Raw genomic sequence first — 22,417 nt, forward strand, 5'->3', positions numbered from 1 at the left:
ATATATATATATATATATATATATATATGTGTGTGTGTGTGTGTGTGAAACGTGTGTGAATATGTATAAGGGTATGCATGTAAATGTGAGTGTGATTGTGCATGTGTGAAGGTGTGTGTGATTGTGCATGTGTGAAGGGGTGTGTGTGTGTTTAATTTAGTACAAGTGTGGAAGAAGTGAAGAGTGTGCAGCCACTCATTCCTCTAGGTGGCTCCCAAGTGTAGTCAGGTCCACAAACAGCTCTGGGACATACCCTGTGTGGTGAGGCAAATAGTGAGACACTGTAGGGCCTCTCTGGGCCAGTACAGGGGAAGAAGGATAATGTCACTGATGAGCCGCCTACTGTCACAGAAGGAAACAAACCTCATTCTCATGTCTGACTTTCAGAGACTCTCTGCAGTTTATATTCAAACTATCACAGTCCACACTTGGCAACATGTAAAATTCCTATAAGGTACTGCTTAGTGCCTTAGCATATTTTGTGGTAGCTATATATATAAACTAATTATAAATAATGTGAACCCCAATACTTCTGGAAGGGACTAGAGATGTCAGGCCAGTCATTTGTATCAGCTCCCACTACAGGCATATCTGTCTGGAAGAGTCAAGAGTCTGTCAGTGTTTCCCTTGTCATCCTGCATTGCTGCCAGGTACCATACCTCGGAAACCTGGGGCCTGCAGGGGCTTTGCTCCAAGTTCTGTGTGGGGCATGTTATGTTGCTGTAGCTTCCTTTTTGCTTCCAGGACAGGGTTTTCAAACTGTGTTCTTCTATTTATGTGGCTGAAAAAAGAAAATTTCAAATTAGGATAGCAGTGGGACAAAGTCGTTTAGGAGAACATGTGCATGGCTCTCTGGAGAGCAGGTGATTAAGGACACCGTATTTGATTACAGTCAAATGTCTTACCCAGCATGCATCAGACTTCTGAGGGGTCTGGCCTGTGCATAACACACAATTCTGTGATAGTTCAGAGCTCTGGATGACTTACTCTATCAGATGCTGTTATATTTACCATATGCATGAGATAGCCAAAGGAACCAGATAGTGTGTGCTTTTTGACTGTTGTGTTCAGGTGGGATGAGTTTGATTCATTCAAGTAAATGGTCAACGAATGAAACAAACTGAATGGTCCCCTCAAAGGTGTGCCATCTAAGCTTTGTAAAGTCTCAATAACAACAGGATAAATGATAGGTGAGTTCACCGACAAAGCAACAGAAATTAAAAGTAAAACCAATACATGAGTTTAGTAAAGGCACCTACCCACCAGCCTCATAACCTAAGTGTGGTCCCTAGAACCCATGCAGTGAGAGGAGAGAATCAGCCCAACATCTTCACGTTGTTCCCTAGGCTCATCTTCTACACACACACACACACACACACACACACACACACACACACACACAAGATTTCATTTTAATGGATGGAGCATGTGTGTGTGTAGCTGACATGCCTTTTTCTCTTTTTCTCTAACACACACCCAAAAACAGACAAATAAACACACACACACACACTCCATCCATTATATTTGTAATAACCACACATCAGAAAAGAAAGGAAATAGCATAAAATTTTACTAGTGTGTTAGAAATGTAGTTGGCAATAATGACTAGTGCCTCGCATCTAATGATGTCTTTGTGGGAAGCACAGCAAATGCTCTCTGCCACATGGACTCAGTGTCAATCAGATTTGTATTCAAATTCTAGCTCCAGAGTAGCTGAATAACCTTTAGTAACATGTTAAACCTGAGTCTTGGTAAACTGCTCTTTAAAATTGGCATAGCATCCTCTACCTGAGTGGTTATGAGGGATAAAGGTAATAGCCAATATTATTATCACATGGATTTTAGCATTCACATGTTTAATTATTTCTAGCAGCTATTATTATCATTCACATTAGCATAACTACACTGCCAGTGTTTGAAACACTTCTATCACTGAGGTCATGGAAGTCTTTGTGGGGGACCTTTAAAAGAACTTGAGTCTTGCTCCTACAGCCTCATTCTATTTAAGGAAGAGGTGTGTTTCCTGTCCATTGGAAGTGATGCTCTGTGAATGGAGAAGCTCCTCTCCTGTGGTGCACGGTGACCCATGGCTTCTCAGGCCTCTTTACACAGTAATTCAGGTGGGGCCACTAAGTGTCAGGGAGGTTGAAGTTAGCGGTTCTTTCTCCTTTACCACCTGCAGGTAACTTTCTTAGCCAAAGTCCTCAAGTCTTCTTGATATTGTAGCTTTATCCTGGGCTGCTTTGCCACAGGTACCCTTTGCATTTGGCACACTTGGGGAAAGTCTAATAGGAAATACCCCAAAAGATGTTTTTTCTAATAACATTCAATACATCCATACTGTGATGCTTGATCAAATTGTCCATGTTTGAAGTGGCATTTTGGGACAACTTCTAAATTCTGTTCAACCATCTGTATCTTCTCTACTGATTGAATCTCAGATGCCCTGAAGGGTCATGTGTCAAAAGCTAGGGTGGTCCTCAGACTTGTGATAATGGAGAGTGATAGAGTCCACTTTAAGAGGTAGGGAATTAGAGGCCTTAGATCAATAGAGATGTACCCTCACAAGGAAGTGTACAACATTGGTGTCTTTTTCTTAGTTCCTGACCATGAGAAGAGCTGGTCTCTGCCAACTCACTGTGATCAACAATATATATCATTATGGGCTCAACAAAATATGTGTTGTCCACAGAAGGAAGATCACAAAACTCAGGAAAATTAAGCCATTGTCTTGTAAGTCTCAGACATTTTCTTTTAAAATGGCAAGCTAATTAAATACAACCTGATCTATACAATGGGTGCATTATTGTCTACTTCATGAGGCTGTTATGAGGCTAAGAGAAATGTTTGCAAAGAGCAGACACTTGGGAAGAACACTACAGCTGTAAAGTGCTATCTTATGGTTTTTAGAATAGTTGTTGTTTATTACAGTTAAAACTAATGGTGATGCTGTTGGTGGCATTACTATACATTTCTTATGTCCAGAGCCTCTTCCTAAGCCTCTCACTGAGGCATTTCCAACCAGCATTATGCTTCTTCCCATGAATGTATATTTAAGTTCAAATTGGTCCTTTTATTACATTCCTCAGCAAGAAGATTTGAACAATTTCTAAAGAACAAGTAAACAAAATCAGGTTAAAATTATTTGAATCTAGGTGCAAGATAAATAGACAAAACTGATAACACAGGGTTCTATTTATTTACTAGAGTTACATTGTAAATTAGCTTTCAGTTTTGAAACTGCTTACTTAACAAGAGAAAAGAAATAGCTACTCCCTTTAGAATATTTAAGACGCACCCACGTTCAGAAGGACATGGATTACATCCCTAAGAATTCCTGTGTTGAACTCTTCTGGGTATTTTTTCAAGTCTTTGGTGAAGAGGTTTCTATGATGCAGATGATAGAACCCTAAGGGGTAATTTTACAACAGTGAGTTTCATCATTTTTCCAACCTTATTATGATGCTTTAATGATGGATTGTCATGCTTCTAACCTTTCTTTTTTTTTTTATTACGTATTTTCCTCAATTACATTTCCAATGCTATCCCAAAAGTCCCCCATACCCTCCCCCCCACTTCCCTACCCACCCATTCCCATTCTTTTGGCCCTGGCATTCCCCTGTATTGGGGCATATAAAGTTTGCAAGTCCAATGGGCCTCTCTTTCCAGTGATGGCCAACTAGGCCATCTTTTGATACATATGCAGCTAGAGACAAGAGCTCCGGGGTACTGGTTAGTTCATCATGGCTTCTAACCTTTCTTACAGTTGAACTCTTTTTTTTCCAACCTATTCACTGACTTTTTATTTATTTATGTATTTATTATTAGATATTTTCTTTATATACATTTCAAATGCTGTCCCAAAAGTTCTCTATATCCTCCCTCAGCCCTGCTCCCCTACCCATCCACTCCCGCTTCTTGGCCCTGGCATTCCCCTGTACTGAGGCATATAAAGTTTGCAATACCAAGGGGCCTCTCTTCCAGTGATGGCCAATTAGGCCATCTTTTGCTACATATGCACCTAGAGACACGAGCTCTGGGGGTACTGGTTAGTGCATATTGTTGTTCCACCTATAGGGTTGCAAACCCCTTCAGCTCCTTGTGTGCTTTCTCTAGCTTCTCCATTGGGTGCCCTGTGTTCCATCTTATAGATGACTGTGAGTATCCACTTCTGTATTTGCCAGGCACTGGCATAGCCTCACAAGAGACAGCTATACCAGGGTCCCTTCAGCAAAATCTTGCAGGCATATGCAATAGTGTCTGGGTTTGGTGGCTGATTATGGGATGTATCCCCCGGTGGCATAGTCTCTGGATAGTCCATGCTTTCGTCTTAGCTCCAAACTTTGTCTCTGTAATTCCTTTCATGGGTATTTTGTTCCCTATTCTAAGGAGTCATGAAGTATCTACCCATTGGTCTTCCCTCTTCTTGATTTTCTTTTGTTTTGCAAATTGTATCTTGGGTGTTCTATGTTTCTGGGCTAATATCCACTTATCAGGGAGTGCATATCTAATGACTTCTTTTGTGATTGGGTTACCTCACTAAGGATGATATCCTCCAGATACATCCATTTGTCCAAGAATTTCATAAAATCATTGTTTTTAATAACTGAGTAGTACTCCATTGTGTAAATGTACCACACTTTCTGTATCCATTCTTCTGTTGAGGGACATCTCTGTTCTTTCCAGATTCTGGCTATTATAAACAAGGCTGCTATGAACATAGTGGAGCATGTGTTCTTATTACCAGTTGGAACTTCTTCTGAGTATATGCCCAGGAGAGGTATTGCTGGATCTTCTGGTAGTATTATGTCCAATTTTCTGAGGAACCTCCAGACTGACTTCCAGAGTGGTTGTACAAGCTTGCAATCCCACCAGGAGTGGAGGAGTGTTCCTCTTTCTCCACATCCTCGCCAGCATCTGCTGTCACCTGAATTTTTGATCCTAGCCATTCTGACTGGTGTGAGGTGGAATCTCAGGGTTGTTTTGATTTGCATTTCCCTGATGATTAAGGATGTTGGACATTTTTTCAGGTGCTTCTCAGCCATTCAGTATTCCTCAGTTGAGAATTCTTTTTTAGGTCTGTACCCCATTTTTTAATGGGGTTATTTGAATTTCTGGAGCTCTTTGTATATATTGGATATTAGTCCCTTATCAGATTTAGGATTGGTAAAAATCCTTACCCAATCTGTTGGTGGTCTTTTTGTCTTACTGACAGTGTCTTTTGCCTTATAGAAGCTTTGCAATTTTATGAGGTCCCATTTGTCAATTCTTGATCGTACAGCGCAAGCCATTGCTGTTCTGTTTAGGAATTTTTCCCCTGTGCCCATATATTTGAGGCTTTCCCCTATTTTCTCCTCTATTAATTTCAGTGTCTCTGGTCTTATGTGGAGGTCTTTGATCCACTTAGACTTGAGCTTTGTACAAGGAGATAGGAATGGATCGGTTCGCATTCTTCTACATGATAGCCCCCAGTTGAGCCAGCACCATTTGTTGAAAATGCTGTCTTTTTTCCACTGGATAGTTTTAGCTCCCTTGTCGAAGATCAAGTGACCAGAGGTATGTGGGTTCATTTCTGGGTCTTCAATTCTATTCCATTGATCTACTTGTCTGTTGCTATACCAGTACCATGCAAATTTTATCACAATTGCTCTGTAGTACAGCTTGAGGTCAGGCATGGTGATTCTACTTACTTTTATTGTTGAGAATAGTTTTTGCTATCCTAGGTTTTTTGTTTTTCCAGATGAATTTGCAAATTGCCCTATCTAACTCAGTGAAGAATTGAGATGGAATTTTGATGTGGAATTGCATTGAATCTGTAGATTGCTTTCGGAAAGATAGTCATTTTTACTATATTAATACTGACAATCCATGAGCATCAGAGATCTTTCCATCTTCTAAGATCTTCTTCAATTTCTTTCTTCAGAAAGTTGAAGTTCTTATCATACAGATCTGAATGAGGTAACCCAATCGCAAAAGAACACACATGATATACACTCACTGATAGGTGGATATTAGGCCAGAAACTTAGAATACCCAAGATACAATTTGCAAAACTCATGAAACTCAAGAAGAAGGAAGATCAAAGTGTGGATACTTCATTCCTTCTTAGAAGGGGAACAAAATACCCATGGAAGGAGTTACAGAGACAAAGTTCGGAGTTGAGACTGAAGGAAGGATCATCCAGAGACTGCCCTACCTGTGGATCCATCCCATAAACAACCATGAAACTTAGACACTATTGCATATACCAACAAGGTTTTGCTGACAGGACCCTGATATAGCTATCTCCTGTGAGGCTATGCCAGTGCCTGGCAAATACAGAGTGGATGCTCAGTCATCTATTGGATAGAACAGAGGTTCCCCAATGAAGGAGCTAGAGAAAGTACCCAAGGAGCTGAAGAGGTCTGCAGCCCTATTGGAGAAACAACAATATGAACTAACCACTACCCCCAGAGCCTGTGTCTTTAGCTGGATATGTAGCAGAGGATGGCCTAGTCGGCCATCAGTGGGAGGAGAGGCCCTTGTTCTTGTGAAGATTCTAGGCCCCAGTATAGGGGAATGCCACGACCAGGAAGTAGGAGTGAGTGGGTTGGGGAGCAGGGGGAGGGCAGAGGGTATAGAGGATTTTGGGAGAGGAAACTAGGAAAGCATTTGACATGTAAATGAAGAAAACATCTAATAAAAAAATCTAAAAGAAGAGAGACTAGAGAATCCCTGTTAGTCTTTAAGATTCTTAGATTATTGTGTAAACTATATTTACTGTAAATGTAAACTTTAAAATTAATATTTAAAAACTCAAAAGTTTCAAAATTAATATTTCCTTCAAATATAAGAGCTTTTAAAATATTAAAATGGGAGGAGAGACCCTTGGTCCTGTGAAGGCTCGATGCCCCAGTGTAAGAGAATGCCAGGACAGGGAAGTAGGAATGGGTGGGCTGGTGAGCAGGGAGAAGGGAGATGGGATAGGGGGTTTTTGGAGGAGAAACCAGAAAAGGGGATAACATTTGAAATGTAAATAAAGAAAATATCTGATAAAGTGTTAAAAAATGAAAAAAAAATCAAACAAACTGCAAAGTAGTACCCAGATATAAATACTTTCAAAATGCCAGATAGCATGATTCATCAAATATTTATTTATTTATTTTTTTTACATCTCTTTGCTAGACACTATGGCAGGGGTTGTGGACAGGAACAATGATTAATCAGGGATGTACTGTGTTAGGAGTTTGAAAATAGGAAAACAAAATAATTATGAAATAGTGCTTATATGTAATAAACTTATGTGTTAGAGTGCGTTAAAAAGCTAAAATTTAATACAAGATCAAAGCTTAATGTTTTAAGTGAGTTATTTTAAAATATGACCTTTGAATGAATAGAAGAATTAGTCTATTTTACTTTGAACTTTTTCACAAAATAATTGAATACTGCTTTTAGTAGGATTTCTTCCCAATTCTATACTTAAGTGATAATTTTATTTCTATAAATGTCCTTATTTCTATAAATGTCATTATTTCCTCCTGTACCTGGTGAATGTGTTTTGTGATGTGGTATGCATGTGTGTGTGTGTGTGTGTGTATGTGTGTGTGTGCACGTTCGCGAGTGTGAGTGTGCATGTGCATGTGTGTGTGTGTATATAGGGCTGATTTACCAGGACAGTGGTACAGAGGTTACAGAGAGAACAAGCCAGACACAGCAAAGACAGAACTAGTCAGAGAATGAGAAGGAGCCAGATCATTAGAAGATATTACCAAAGTTAGGATGAGGCCAGGTAAAGCAATTTAGTCAGAAGCTGAGAAAAGTCAGAGTGAATCAGTCAACTTGGAAGATTAGATTGTATGGAAGCTAGGAGTTTCTAGCTAAAGCCTAAGAATAGTGAGAACAGAATGAAAGTCTCTGGGCTCAGCCCAAGTCATATATTCACACAGCTTGGGTGCAGCTCTAACCTCATCACTTTATCAGAGGAAATAAACATTTATAAAATACTTGTAAACTAAATCTAAGGACATCAGAAAGATTATCCACCATGATCAAGGAGGCTTTGTCCCAGAGGTTAGGGATCCACCTTACACACACACACACACACACACACACACACACATCATCTCAGTAGATGCAGAAAAGACCTTTGACAAAATCCAACAATCTTTTTATGATAAAAGTTCTGGAGAGATTAGGGATACAAAGAACACACTTAACGATAATAAAGGCAGTTTACAGTAAGTCTATAGTGAGTGTCAAATTAATGGAGAGAAAATCAAAGCAGCTCCAGTAGAATTATGAACAAGACAAGGTCGCCCACTCTTCTATGTATATTCAGGATAGTATGTGCAGTTTTAACTAGAGCAATAAGATAACTAGAGAAAATCAAAGTGATAAAAAATGCCAAGGAAGAAGTTAAAGTATCATTATTTTCAGATGATAAAATAAATGACCATAAAAATTCTACCAGGGAACTCCTATAGCTGATATATACTTTCAGCAAAATGGCTGAATATAAAATTAACTAAAAAATATTAGTATCTCACCTATACAACAAATGACAAATGGGCTGAGAATGAAATCAGAGAAGCAATACCTTTCATAACAGCCTCAAACACTATAAAATACTTTGTGGTAACTCTAACCAAACAAGTGAAAGGCTTATAGTGCAAAAGCTTCAAGTCTTTGAAGAGTGAAATTAAAGAAGAGATCAGAAGGTGAAAAGATCTCCCATGCTCATGGATCAGTATGATTAACATAGTAAAAATAGCTATCCTACCAAGAACATTCTATAGATTCAATGCAACCTCCATCAAAATTCCAACACACTTCTTTAAAGACCTTGAAAGGACAATACTCAATTTTATATTGAAAAAAAAAAAACCAACCAAACAAGAGATAGCTTATAGAATCCTGATCAATAAAAAAAAAAAAAAAACTGCTGGAGGTATTATCATCCCTGATTTCAAGATGTACCACAGAGCTATAGTAATAAAAACTATGGTATTGGCATAAAACAGATGTGGTGATCAATGGAATTGAATCGCAGGCCCAACTATGAACCCACATAACTATGGACACCTGATTTCTGGCAAAGTATTCCAAAGACACAGTGGAAAATAGATCTATATCTATTACCCTGCACAAATCTCAATCCAAGTGGACTGAATATCTCAACATAAAACCAGATAAACCGAACCTGATGGAAGAGAAAGTGGGAAATGGTTTTGAAATCATTGATATAGGAGACAACTTCCTGAACAGAGCACCAATAGCACAAGCACTAAGATTGATAATTATAAGACCTCATGAAATTAAAACGTGCTGGGTAGTGGTGGCACATGCCTTTAATCTCAGCACTTGTGAGGCAGGGGCAGGCGGGTTTTCTGAGTTCAAGGCCAGCCTGGTCTACAGAGTGAGTTCCAGGACAGGCAGGGCTACACAGAGAAACCCTATCTCTGTGGAAAAAAGAAATGAAATTGAAACACTTGTGATAGGCAAAAGACACTGTCAGTGGGAGAAAATGGGAGGATACCAAGAGAACATGACCCAGAGAATCAAGTAAGCAGGGCTTATATGTGCTCGCTGACACTGAAGCAGCAAGCACGGGGCCCTCAGGGGTCTGTGCCAGGCCCTCTGACTATGTGTTGTGGCTGTTAGCTTGGTGGTTTTGTAGGACTCCTAAGTGTGGGAGCAGGTGTGTCTTTGACTCTTTTGCCAACTCTTCAGACTCTGCTCCTTCTGTTGGGTTGGCTTGTCCAGCTCTGTTGGGAGGGCCTTTGCCTTGTCTTATCATCTCTTGTTTGTAGTGTCCGGCTGTTGTCTCTTGAAGGCTTATTACTCTTTTCTGAAGGAGACTAGAGAGGATGCAAGGTTGGGGGAGGAGATCTGGGAGGAGTGGAGGGAGGGAAAACTGTAGTCAGGATGAGAGAAGAATCTATGTTCAATTAACAAAGTCAGAGCCAGTAGGCATGCCTTAAGCTTGTTGCCTATCCAGCACTTTAACTCTCATGAAACACCCAAATGCTATTGCTGAGTGCAGGAAGTCGACATTATTCTTAAAGGTAATTTAAACCTTTTGTTTCTATATTTGAAATGCTATGTTAAAAACTTGAAGGCAGAATGAAGTTTATCTAAAATGAAACTAATGACTGCATTATATCAAGATCTTATGCATTAGAAACAAAACCAATGCCCCCTTTCTACTGGTGCCTGCCAGCCCTGACTAAATGGTCAAATCTCTAGTGGCAGTGATGTACATGCTGGCTAACCATTGTTTATTTATTTAGGACATAAGGACTTTCCCTAGATGTGAGATACTTAGTTTTAAAATACAAAAAATCTTGGGTGAGATACATTGAGTTTGTTACCTGTCCACTGGCCACAAAAAATTTAAAAAGTGTGGGCTGAAATATACTTTATGTTAAAATGGACCATAATCTCTCAATCCATTTTTTGAGTTGTTAAATTTAAGGTAATAGTTTAGTTTAAGTAAATGGAACTCTAAAAGATATAGAGCCATTTATAAAGATAACCATCAACAGCCATGAATACAGGAACACTTTGGGGACTGACACCAAGGATAGCCACTAAGGTGACTCGGGAAATTAGGAAATCATAAAGGCATAAAATTAAAATGGACCATAATCTCTCAATCCATTTTTTGAGTTGTTAAATTTAAGGTAATAGTTTAGTTTAAGTAAATGGAACTCTAAAAGATATAGAGCCATTTATAAAGATAACCATCAACAGCCATGAATACAGGAACACTTTGGGGACTGACACCAAGGATAGCCACTAAGGTGACTCGGGATATTAGGAAATCATAAAGGCAGCATCACCAACATCTGGAATTATCCAGGAAGGTGGAAGCCAGGGAGGGGATACTGGTGGGTGGAGATGCACAAGACTGTGGTGTGGATAAAACTATGACTGATTCTGGAGGTCAAGGGCATGAAGATAGTTACAGTTCCATATAAAACTCAAAACTTGCCAGGTTTTCAGGTCCAATATTATATCCATCATATATAAACGTTTCTTCACTGCTGAGTCTTTATAACTATAAAGACCAGGGAGAAATCTGAAGGGACTATAAACAAAATTAAAAAAAATACTTTGGATGTGTTTTAAGGAGAACTTATCCTGGATAAGTTCTTTATCCTTATGCTGTATTTGGACACCTCGAATCTATGCAGTACTCTGCATAGATTCAGTCGTTTTGACACTAATACATGACCACAAGGTCTAGGTGTGTACTCTGCATAGATTCCGTCATTTTGACACTAATATGTGACCACAAGGTCTAGGTGTAAGCAGGAAGGTGTCACTCCAAAAGGCAAAGATACCGAGAAAATGGGGGTAGGATGAGCAATAAAACTGAATAGGAAGAGCATCAAACTCAGAAGATGATGGTGGTAGCTGGATCACGGGTGGCTTAAACAGACTGCTGACTGGGGCCAGGTGTCACTGCAGAGTTTACATAATTAACACGTGCACTTGCATTACCAGGGAGACCAAAGCATTATAGACTGAGGATGCTTTCCCATAAGTGTTATGGGGAATGTGCTTCCAAATAATGTGCTTGTTCATTTTCAGACTACAAATGTGTGCCCCCTGCACTGGGCTACCCTTGGGATTTCCATCCGGAAGCTCTTAGAAAGATGAGATGGGTTCAGAGGGGCAACCCCCACCCCCACCCCACTTTTCAGGCTACTCCATTCCTGCTCAGATTTAAACATGGTTCATAGATGCCTCAAATGGTTGAAATGAGAAAATAAAGAGAGAAAGAGAGGGTCTAATATTCATCTGGTCTAGTCATCATGCCAGACGCTCAGCTCACTGGGCTCAATGCCATTAGCTTACGTTTGCCTCAAAATGGGTATTTTTTCCTTTTGGCATATCTTCCAGTTGATATAGGAAATTAGCCCAGCTCTGCATAGTGCCAAATTTCAAGGACGTTGATTCACATGGTTCCAAAACAACTGTATATTAATTTTTCAAGCAAAATTTTCAGTCATGCAGGCAGAATATATCTGCTAATACTTCTGCAAGGTGAGCGTCATTTCTGTTTTTAATATGAAACTGGAAATTTCAATTACACTCTAAATTATCTGCAGATATTCTGAAAACATGACTGTGAAATCACAGAATATTATTTCAATATATTTAATAATACCTTGACAACTCAGGAGTTATTCACATAGAAACGGCGAGTGACTGTGCTTCAGTGGAAATATGGGCACGTGTGCATGTTTTATGCATTGAAATAAATCAGAAGTAAAATGGCAACAAGATGAGTCAGGAGATCAAACCACACCTTTCTCTTCTTTCAGTTTCTTCAAGGTTGGTGTGGCACCAACTCTTTCCTTATTGATCCTTTGAGTTGAATATGTCTTTGAGTTACGATCTATGAACAAGACCAAAGGTGCTTGTGGAGGAAGATGAGGATGCTCAACAAAAATGCAAGCACGTGATGCTCATCCCAGACATTGTGACGGGCACTCTTGGGAGCTGCAGGCAATGAGTCTTTCTCACTTTCAGTACACAAAGCAGTGGAAATGTCACCCAGTATGGAGGTGTTTGAGGTTGGGAGACCTGCCCCACTGTCACTCTAATGTTGACCACATTTAAATGGTGGCCTCTCACTCCACATATGCTGCACCCACTAGCAGACTCTGAGCAGTGCAGAGTGACAGAGAAGAGGGACACTCGGCAGTGTCTTTCTCTATCTCGTGGATGTCTCTGCTTTACTTCTGAAGCCTCTTAGGAGGTAGAGTTGTCATGTTCTCATTTTGAAAAATTCTTTCTCTTGTTTTACATTGGTTTATTTCCTTTGTGGGGGTTGGGCACTGATGCCACAACATACATGTAGAACTCTGAGGGCAGTCTGTGGGAGTTGGCTCTCTCCTTCCACCATGTGGATTCTAAGGATCAAGCTTTGAGTTGTCAAGCTTGGTGAGAGGGCCGTTGTTTAAACATGGCTGTAAGTGACAGTGGGACAGCTCTTGCCTCCTAAGGCCTCCGTTTTATCATTCCTGAGAGCAAACCAGAATAGGGGCTAAAGCTTCATTGAGAAGGTCCCTCATGCTCCCCAACTCAAAGTGTCTCATCTGCATACATCCTCCTCAAATAACAGGGCCTTGGGGAGGGGTTAGAAAAAAAGCCCATGGACATGTTTAAAGGAAAAGTAGTGTGTAAATATTAGCTCATTTTATATTTGGATTATTAGGGTCTGGGAGTCGAGAGTGAAATACGAACAGTTAAGTTTCTTAAGCCCTGCCTCAAACTGCAGTTCTGTCAACTGCTAGCTTGGTGACTCAGTTTCTTTATATTTTAGTTTCTCTGTAAAATAGTGAAGGAGGAAAATTACTGGCCACCTGAACTCTTCACCCCAGAGTCCAACCCCTCCCAACTGAAGACCTGAACTCTTCGCCCCAGAGTCCTACCCCTCCTAACTGAGGACTGTTCCAAGAACATTTTTGAGATAAGGGCCTCCTGGAACAACCCCAGAATGTTCCAATAGATCGGGTACATTGCCAAAATATAGGACACGACCCCTTGGTTACGTAAAACCCTTGGCAAAATCCCTCAGTTAAGCAAACTTGTACTTTTCCCTGCCCCACTCCTCCACTTGGCTTTTTCCTATATAAGCCTGTGAAAAATTTGGGTCGTGGTCGATTCTCCTCTACACCATGCCTGGTGTATGAGTTTCGACCCCAGAGCTCTGGTTTATGTGCTTTTTATGTGCTTTCTTGTTGTTGCTTTATTAAATCTTACTCTCTACATCTTAAGTTCGGTCTCAGTCTCTTCTTGGGTACGCGGCTGTCCCGAGGCTTGAGTGAGGGTCTGCCCTCCGGGGGTCTTTCAATAGAAATAATAGCATCTGTCATAAGGCATTATGATGATGGTTAATTGAGTTTTGTAGAATACCTAATGCATGCCAAGTGCTTCATAAAGGTAACTGCTAGCAGGGCACAGTGACATATGCTTGTAATTCTGTACTTTGAAGGCACAAGTTGGGGAAATCACAAACTGAAGAAACTGAAAGCTATGCTAGCCTATATGTCGAAGCCATCATCATCATCATCATCATCATCATCTGGTAAGCTATCCCTCAAGGTTCACTAGTGTTAAGTGAGAAGGACCTTCTTGGAGATTACATATGAAGTCAATGTACCGAACTAAATTCCTGGCAATACTACAGAAAACAAGAAGTCTCTCCTATCATCTTATCCATCTCAAAATATGTTTGCTGTAAAAGTAACATAGAAAAGATGCAGGGGACTTTGTCAACCTCTACAAATGACTGTTGAGTGGACAGTTGAACTAAATTATTTTACATCATCATAATTAATTCAACAGGTGAGACTTAAGTGTTTGCAAACAAAAATTATGAGTTTTTTTTCATTTTGTGGTAGTGAATAATAAATGCAGGACTTCACAGATTTTAGGTAAATTCCTTGCTACTGAGTCCAGCCCCTTCTTCCTACTTTTTACTATGAGATGAGAATCCAACCAAATTTTTCAGGTTGGCCTGAAACTCACTCTGAAGACCAGAGATGCCTTCAAACTTATCATCCTTCTGCCTCAGCCTTCTGAGTAGTTGGGGCTATAAGGCTGGCTGATAAGTTTCTCCTGGATTAAGTTTAGGTAAAATCACTAACCTACATGTGTATCCCCGCAAAGGATGTTTCACTCGCTATAGGATACCTAGCCCCAGCCCCCAAAGCACAAGTGTGTTCTTGAAAGTTCTAGAACTCATTTTCCTTTGGTTGAAATTAAACATAAAATTTGATAAAGAAAATAGGAAGATTCAACCCCCCCTTTTTTTATTACACCAAGAGCTCAATCCTTCAACTAGTTAAAGCTGAAGATATCTGTTAGTCTGTTAGTAAAAACTTGTTCTTAACAATGTTGCTTTTATTCTTAAAAATCAAAAGACATTTCCCCCTTTAGTACAGTCAGTTCTGAAAATGTATAAGAATATTATTCTTGGGTCTGGAGAGTGGCTTCAGCACTTAAGAACACTTGGTCCTCTTGAAGAGGGATTAGGTTCCCAGCATCCACACAGCACCTCACAATGGCCTGTAATCCCAGTTCTAGAGGATCTGTATCCTTCTTGTGGAATTTCTGGGTTTTGCATGAATGTGCATACAAACCATACTTGCAGGCAAAACATTTATACATATAATAAAACAAACATTAAATGTATTGTTCTTACCATAAATTTTGTCTATAAATGTATCTTTTATCTTTCTTCCTTTTAAATGACAACTTAGTACTAGTCTTTTGACTCTGTATATCAAGTACATAGTCTATTGTAACAGTTTGCCATTTAGGGAAGTGTTCTTTCCATAACACTCGCTATCATTATAATTATTAATATGAAGTAATGGTGATATATGTTGCCACATAGCCAAACACAAGTAGAACTTGAATGGAAATACTTAAAAATTTTTAAGTATGCTTCAGTGTGCAGCTATAAAGAGAAAACAATGAGTTTTAACACAGAAAAATGGCCAAGTTTGTCCATGCTAACACACGGTGCGATGCATAATCCTTGAACTTCAGGAGACCTAAGCAATTAACCAATCGAAACCATTCATCAACAGACCCGTGTCAGGAGCTTAAGAGAGACTTCGTGCCAGCCTGTTTATCAGAAATCAGGCATACGTAGGATGTAAACTATTTCAAACATCATGATCTATGACACACAAAAAGGATTTTGAAAAGAATTCTCTCACCTAATGATGAGATGAATTACAGTTTTCATGCGGGGTAGGGGGGTTTATAGTCTGCTTTGCTGGGTGGATATCACATGTTTTATTCAACTATAGAGAGTCTTAGAAACCGTATCAACTCCTGATGCCTCATTCTGTCCAGATTGTGGCAGACCTCTGATAATATTGACATCCCTCTAAGCTAAAGATAATCTCTCTTCCATAGCAATGAAAAACCAAAAGTACCAAATGCCTGAAAACTACTTAAATTCTTTTCCAACACAATGGTGTTCTTTTAGTATGCAAATCTCTAACACTACGCAGTCCTGGGTAACTTCAGGATAATTTTGACTCTATGCAATTTTTACTTCATATGTTAACTTTAGAACTGTTTCTTAGACCGAGAAATGACTCTGAAGTCTGTCATGACAGACTGTTAGCAAGAGATAATCTCTAGCTCATGCACAAAATGCAGAAAACTCACTTACTCTGCAGAGAAATTGTATGTAAGGTAGAAGATCTGTTTCACACATTATGACCCATGTATTACATTGCATTGGCAAGGAGCAAACGATGATCCAAAGTAAGAGCTAGCTCTGTGCTCTGTGTTACTTTAGCACTCAGCTATCTGGAATATGGGTTCCTCCTTATGTACCTATAGGCTTTTAAGCCCTCTTTGCAGAAATACCACTTCCTACACATCTCACATCCAGCTAGAAAAGTTGTCTGTGACTCCCATGAACAATAGTTCCTGGATCTTGACTGTCCTCCCATCTTCATTGACAAGGTCACTGTCATATTCTTCATGGTCTTATGAAAAAAATATATTAGGAGGAAACCTGCTGAATGCAACACCATGTGTTGTCTCTATCTGTAGTATTTTGGCCCTCTTTTCCTGGTCTGATGAGGACTCAGGGTTTGTGTACTTCAGACAACTGCCTCTGCAGGGAGTTTCCCCTGCCCTGTTGCCACCCAGGGTCACTGTGTCACTATTAGGATATTTGCCTGTATTTACCTTCTTTAAAAATACCTCAATAAGGGCTTCATTTAAATTCATTTAAAAATGCTTAAAAACAATGTGTCTATGCATACTTATCTTTGGTGAGGGACTGTATGGTGCTCAACCCCAAATGATCTAACTTGACACAATTCCCAAACATGAAGCACAGGGAAAAATCACAGAAGACAGGTCAGAAATACTGTATTACTGACAGGTACTGTCTTCTAGACTTGAGAGGGAAGCTGCAACCATACAATCCAACAACATGGCTGCCTAAATAAGCCCTACATATTGATGTCAGCAGCTGTCATGCCAGCATTGATGAAGGCATTTTCACAAGGTCTTATACTTGGATAAAGAGCTACAGCTGTTAATGGCTGCTACTGGGGAAAGTTCTCCAGGGATGATTTGCCTGAGAGGTTATCTAATCCTAAATGGAGAGACCTAAATGCATGTACATATGAGCAATAGTAAATAGACTTAGTAAGTATTGTTATGTATCTATACAATATCATGTGTGTTATATAAGAACTAGATATTATGTATTGTTATATATACACATATGTAACAATGATAATTAAAAGAGAAGACATCATGGACTTGAGACGGAGTGAAAGGACACAGGAGGAGCTGGAGGGGAAGGGTAGTGTGGAAATGATGGAAATAATTGTGTGCATAAAATTCTCAAATAAAAACCCCTTAAATAAAAATATTCTCAAAGAAAAACTGATGCCAGAGTGTGGTGAGGTAAATATTTCCTTTCTTTTGCTAAGAATATCATGCATATACTTCACTGAGTTATGGACTCAGCTCTCTCAGAAAGCGTGAATCCTTGTCTTCCTCAGGTGGAGTGAACTGACACACAAAACTATGACATCCCTATGGGCCAATCAGGGAGAGAAGAAAGATAAAGTGCAGAAGGAAAGAGGCTGATTGTATAGAATGTGTGCATGCCCCTTGAATACAGACACGTTAGCTTTCCCATATATGCCTATATAAACTATATGCACTCATTTCTATTTTGGTGCCTTTTGTTTAATTCCAAAGTGTTTTGCTTCAGGGTCATTTAATAAATACTTTGTAAAGTATAAAACCTGAACAGCATCTACAGCAGCTGTTTTATTGGGGCCCATTTTGCTCTATGTGGCATAGCTCAGCCTTCCTGGCCATATGCCCTTGGAGAACACAGAGGCTTGGGTTTTCATTCACAAATGTGATGATTGGCATCTGGATAATTAATGTGAAAGCATGCTGAATGTTAAGCTGGTGCCTTATAATGGTGATTTCTAGAGTTACTAACACAAATTCCCAGCTACTTAAGATGACATAAATATAATCTCCTTGTGTAGGTCAGTGGAACCTCTACCTCTTCAGGAGTCACAGAAGCACTGCCCTATTGCAGTCCTTCCTCATCAATACCTGGCTTGTAGAATTATCAACAATGCTAAAGAAGTGCTATTGTTATTCAGTGTGGTGCATTTCTGGCCAAGATAATAAATTACATGTATCTTGACAAATAAAATTTCCATAAAATTGTTCACTTTCTGGGGTACATTGTAATCAAGAAATGACTGGAAAGCCAAGTATTACCAAAAGAACACACACACACACACACACACCCCACAACATACCACACCACACACTACACATGTGTTATATTATTAGTAAATAAAATATAAAAATAGCATTTTTGAATATTGTACTGGCTGGTTTTGTGTGTCAATTTGACACAGGCTGGAGTTATCACAAAGGAGCTTCAGTTGGGGAAATGCCTCCATGAGATCCAGCTGTGGGGCATTTTCTCAACTAGTGATCAAGGGTGGGAGGTCCCCTTGTGGGTGGGACCATCTCTGGGCTGGTAATCTTGGTTCTATAAGAGAGCAGGCTGAGCAAGGCAGGGGAAGCAAGCCAGTAAAGAACATCCCTCCATGGCCTCTGCATCAGCTCCTGCTTCCTGACCTGCTTGAGTTCCAGTCCTGACTTCCTTTGGTGATAAAAAGCAATGTGGAAAATGTAAGCCGAATTAACCCTTTCCTCCCCAACTTGCTTCTTGGTCATGATGTTTGTGCAGAAATAGAAACCCTGACTAAGACAAATACCTATGATAAACTTGTAATATATACTAACAGTGGAATGAAATGCCTAGCTTCAGATGTCCAAGTATTCCATCCTTGTAAAGGTTTCTGTGCTTTCTTTTATTTTTTTATTTCTTGACCTATGAAATGGAGTACATACTGTATGCACAATGAACATTTTCCCCTCCCAGTACCCTTTCTCTATTTTCTCTCTTCATCCTTTTCCTTATCTGCTACAATCTACCTAGCCACCATTCAGCAAGCTGTAGGACTTGCACGCCAAGCAACGGAGGAGCACATACATGTGGCTGAGAAACCATAATTGAGAGGCCCCAAACTGTTCACAAAATACAAAAGTCACCCAAGATTCTGGGTCCTTTTATCAGCATCCTTTCCGTTCAGCATCTCCACTTACATTAAGTTGGAGAAAACACTTGCTTGTTGAGCAGGTATTTAAAAGCATCAAATATATTCTGGATGTTTAAGAAGAGAGCAAAACTGAAACTACCTTTTGGCATCAGGCAATAGAAAGCAAGACTTTAAGCGTATTTGTTATTTCTAAATGTGCATGTTTTACACTTGTGCTTTAAAGAAAAGCTAGGAGCCATCCCCCTGCCTTGGAAAATTTAGAAAATGATTCGGTAGACCAGCATTCATGTGGTATGAGTTTTTGATCCAACACTCTTCAGCTACTCTCCAACTTCATACATCAGAGCAAAGTTCATCATTAGCCAGGCAGTGGACAGCTGTCCCTTAACACTCAATGTTATGTTGATATCAGGCAGCACTTTTGGGAATTGCACACAAATAATGTTTGATAGTGGCAGATGTGTGACATCACACGAGGAATTTTTAAAGCCTTGCATGAGAATCACATCTGTCAGTCCCCACTACTACATTTTAAATGCCATTCTATGGCTGGCTTCTCTTCCTGTGCCAGAGGCGGCAGCTTGCGGAAAAGCCATCCCAGGAAACGGTGTCTTCTGGATAAGCTACTTAAGCAAATTGTATAACTGCCATTAAAACCAGGATGTAGCCAGCAGACACAATCTCACAAAGGAGGAGAGAAATCCACGTCTGTACAAAAGTCACAGCTGTTCAGCTCCACAGTTTGCACTTTTTTGCATTAATTTCTTCTCATTCTTTATGAACGATGACAGTTACATTTCTAGTTAGCAGCTCCAGGACTTCTTAAAACATTGCTAAGTGCAGTGCTAGCATAGATTCCATGTCTACCAGAACTGGCCTTACTTCTTTTGGCTGGTATTTAGAATAGAGCTCAGTCCAGCTGCCTGACTTGCAGATGACATGAAAGATATTTTGTAGGCCCCCTGTACTTAAAATATAGCCCTACATGCTGGAAACCAGTGTCCCCAAGTTCCATGACTAGACCCTACAATGGAGGGGCTTTATTTTTTGTTTTGGATCTTGTTCCCTGTTTGCCATGATGCTCAGGAGCCCTCTTCATAGAAGCAGGCATGGACCTAATGGTTCCTTAGTGCTTGTGTTAGGAGCTCATTTCAAGGGGCTGGGTAAGTGGCATGGTCTCCTAGCCTTGAGCATCTTGCTGTGGAATTGTTCTCAATATAGAGGGAAGTCATCATGTTCTTGAAAGAGTCCTCATTGTTCCTAGTGTTGAGGCTAAAAGGCTTGTTTGGAACATTATGGGCTGTACTTGTGAAATGTGAGAGGTTTATTAGCAAGAATTGGGAGTCTGGGCTCTGCAGCCAAACTGCCTGTGTTCAGTATATGGTCAGCTTCTTTGGCACGGGTTTCTCCAGTGTAAAGTGAAGGTTATTTGCTTTGTCATCACTGGAGAATGTGGTCGAGAATTTTGAGCAACCCAGTTCATGGCACACATGAACTCTGTGCATGGAACACATGGTAATTATTTTGATGGGATGATAATGGTGATAAGGAGGAGGGTTTCTTTCTCTGGACTCATGGATATATTATATATAATACCTGTAATATTTAAAATTAATTACATGGCACAAAATATAACATACTGGGCAAGTTATAGTAGTCAAAACCTATATAGTCAAGGCTTTGTAGGCTGTAAACTGCCGTTGCTATCGGTTGCTGGAGTTTCTATTTGCCTTGCCACTGGCAGGAAATGAAGCCCAGCACTGGTTTCAACCTGCAGTTCTTGGCTGAAGGCGGAGTCTGCTCTGCAGCTTCTATGCTGCTTTATTGGCTAAATGAAGAGTGGCTGACTACTATGTGTCTGTGCCTAGGAATGCAGGTTGTACTTTTGTTCTTAAACAACGGGACAAGGCATGTGCTTTTCATTACCATGTAACCAGTACCTGTAATTGCATAAATGGATATATGATTAATCACCAAAAGTGAGAAGTCTACAAAGAATTCAGTGCTCACTGCCACCACTGTCATTAACAGCAACAGAGAACCAATAGTTTCTTGGGCATAGATTTATAAAGATCTATAAAGATAACCTTGTTTTTCTCAATTTTATTTTTGATATTATAATTTAATTACACTTCTGTCTTCCCTTTCCTCCTACACCCCCTCCCATATGCCCTGCCCCACTCTCCTTCAAATTCATGGCCTCTTACTTCACTTATTATTTTTGCATGTGTATATGTATGTTCTTAAATATAACCTGCTCCGTCTGTAGAATGTTACTTGTACCTACATCTTCAGGGCTTACCATTTGGTTACAGTATTAACTAAATCTGAACAATTTTAAAGATGATTCCTTAAAATGCTCCATTAATACTGTCACTATAATTAAGAATGATATGTTAACTAAGGACTGTGTATTTGTGTACACACGCATGTGCACTCATGTGTACGTGTGATGGTGTAGACTGAACCTAGAACCTAGAATCTAGAACCTTGAATGTGCCAAGAAAGCACTCTACCACTCAAAATGATATTTTGCATTTTTAAAAAATATCTACTCTAGAAAATTTGATAATTTAACTTAGACTAGAAATATATTGGTTTTCTGTATAAAATAATACAAAAAATTAGACAACTCCCCCCAACCCCAAACAATGATAGTGTACACATGACCTCTGCTTATATATCTGCTTGGTAAGTTTCAGAGTCAATATACATCTGTGCCAATGGCAGCATAGTAGGGATGATATACAGGTTAAAAACTCATGTAAAAAGACATAGTCCAAAGAAAATATGTCACAAATTCTTTTTACTGTGATGGGAGACATTTCTTATGTCAGATAGCATGAGTACATACACATACATATACACACATACATACTACATACATAATACATACATACATGCATATACACACATACACACATGCATACTAACTTGAGGTATTTAAAATGTGCTGGCAAGTTTTTCAGAAAATCTTGTTCTAAGAAATATTTGGATAATGTTCTACTTAATGCTATCTGTATGTTTGGATCACATGCTTGTGTGTTTCAATTTTCTGCTTGGCCTGACAGAGTCACACATCCAGTAACTAATAATGGTCCCTGTCTGGAGTCCTGGAATCACAAGGCCATGGCAAATAGCAGAGCTTGATCAACCAGAGGGATGTTAAGCTAGTTTGACCCATCGTTTTCTGACCTAAATGGACAAACATGATTGAGCACTGGAAATTAGTTTCAAAGGACATGAGGACATATAAGATATAATCTGAAGAATTA

At 39.6% G+C, this 22,417-nt stretch overlaps 1 protein-coding gene across 9 annotated transcripts in view; it reads right to left on the minus strand.

Moving 5' to 3' along the window:
* Positions 1-22,417, minus strand: part of Magi2 (membrane associated guanylate kinase, WW and PDZ domain containing 2) — a 1,489,420-nt gene that overhangs the window by 337,711 nt on the left and 1,129,292 nt on the right. For all 9 annotated transcript variants that reach the window (XM_085836468.1, XM_085836467.1, XM_021161941.3 and 6 more), the window contains one exon: positions 660-781. In XM_085836468.1, coding sequence (XP_085692594.1) covers positions 660-781 — 122 coding nt within the window. The remainder of the gene's footprint in view (positions 1-659; positions 782-22,417) is intronic.

The sequence above is a fragment of the Mus caroli genome, unplaced genomic scaffold (genome assembly GCF_978045245.1).
Source record: "Mus caroli unplaced genomic scaffold, Mus_caroli_1 scaffold_4, whole genome shotgun sequence".
Lineage (NCBI taxonomy): Eukaryota > Metazoa > Chordata > Mammalia > Rodentia > Muridae > Mus > Mus caroli.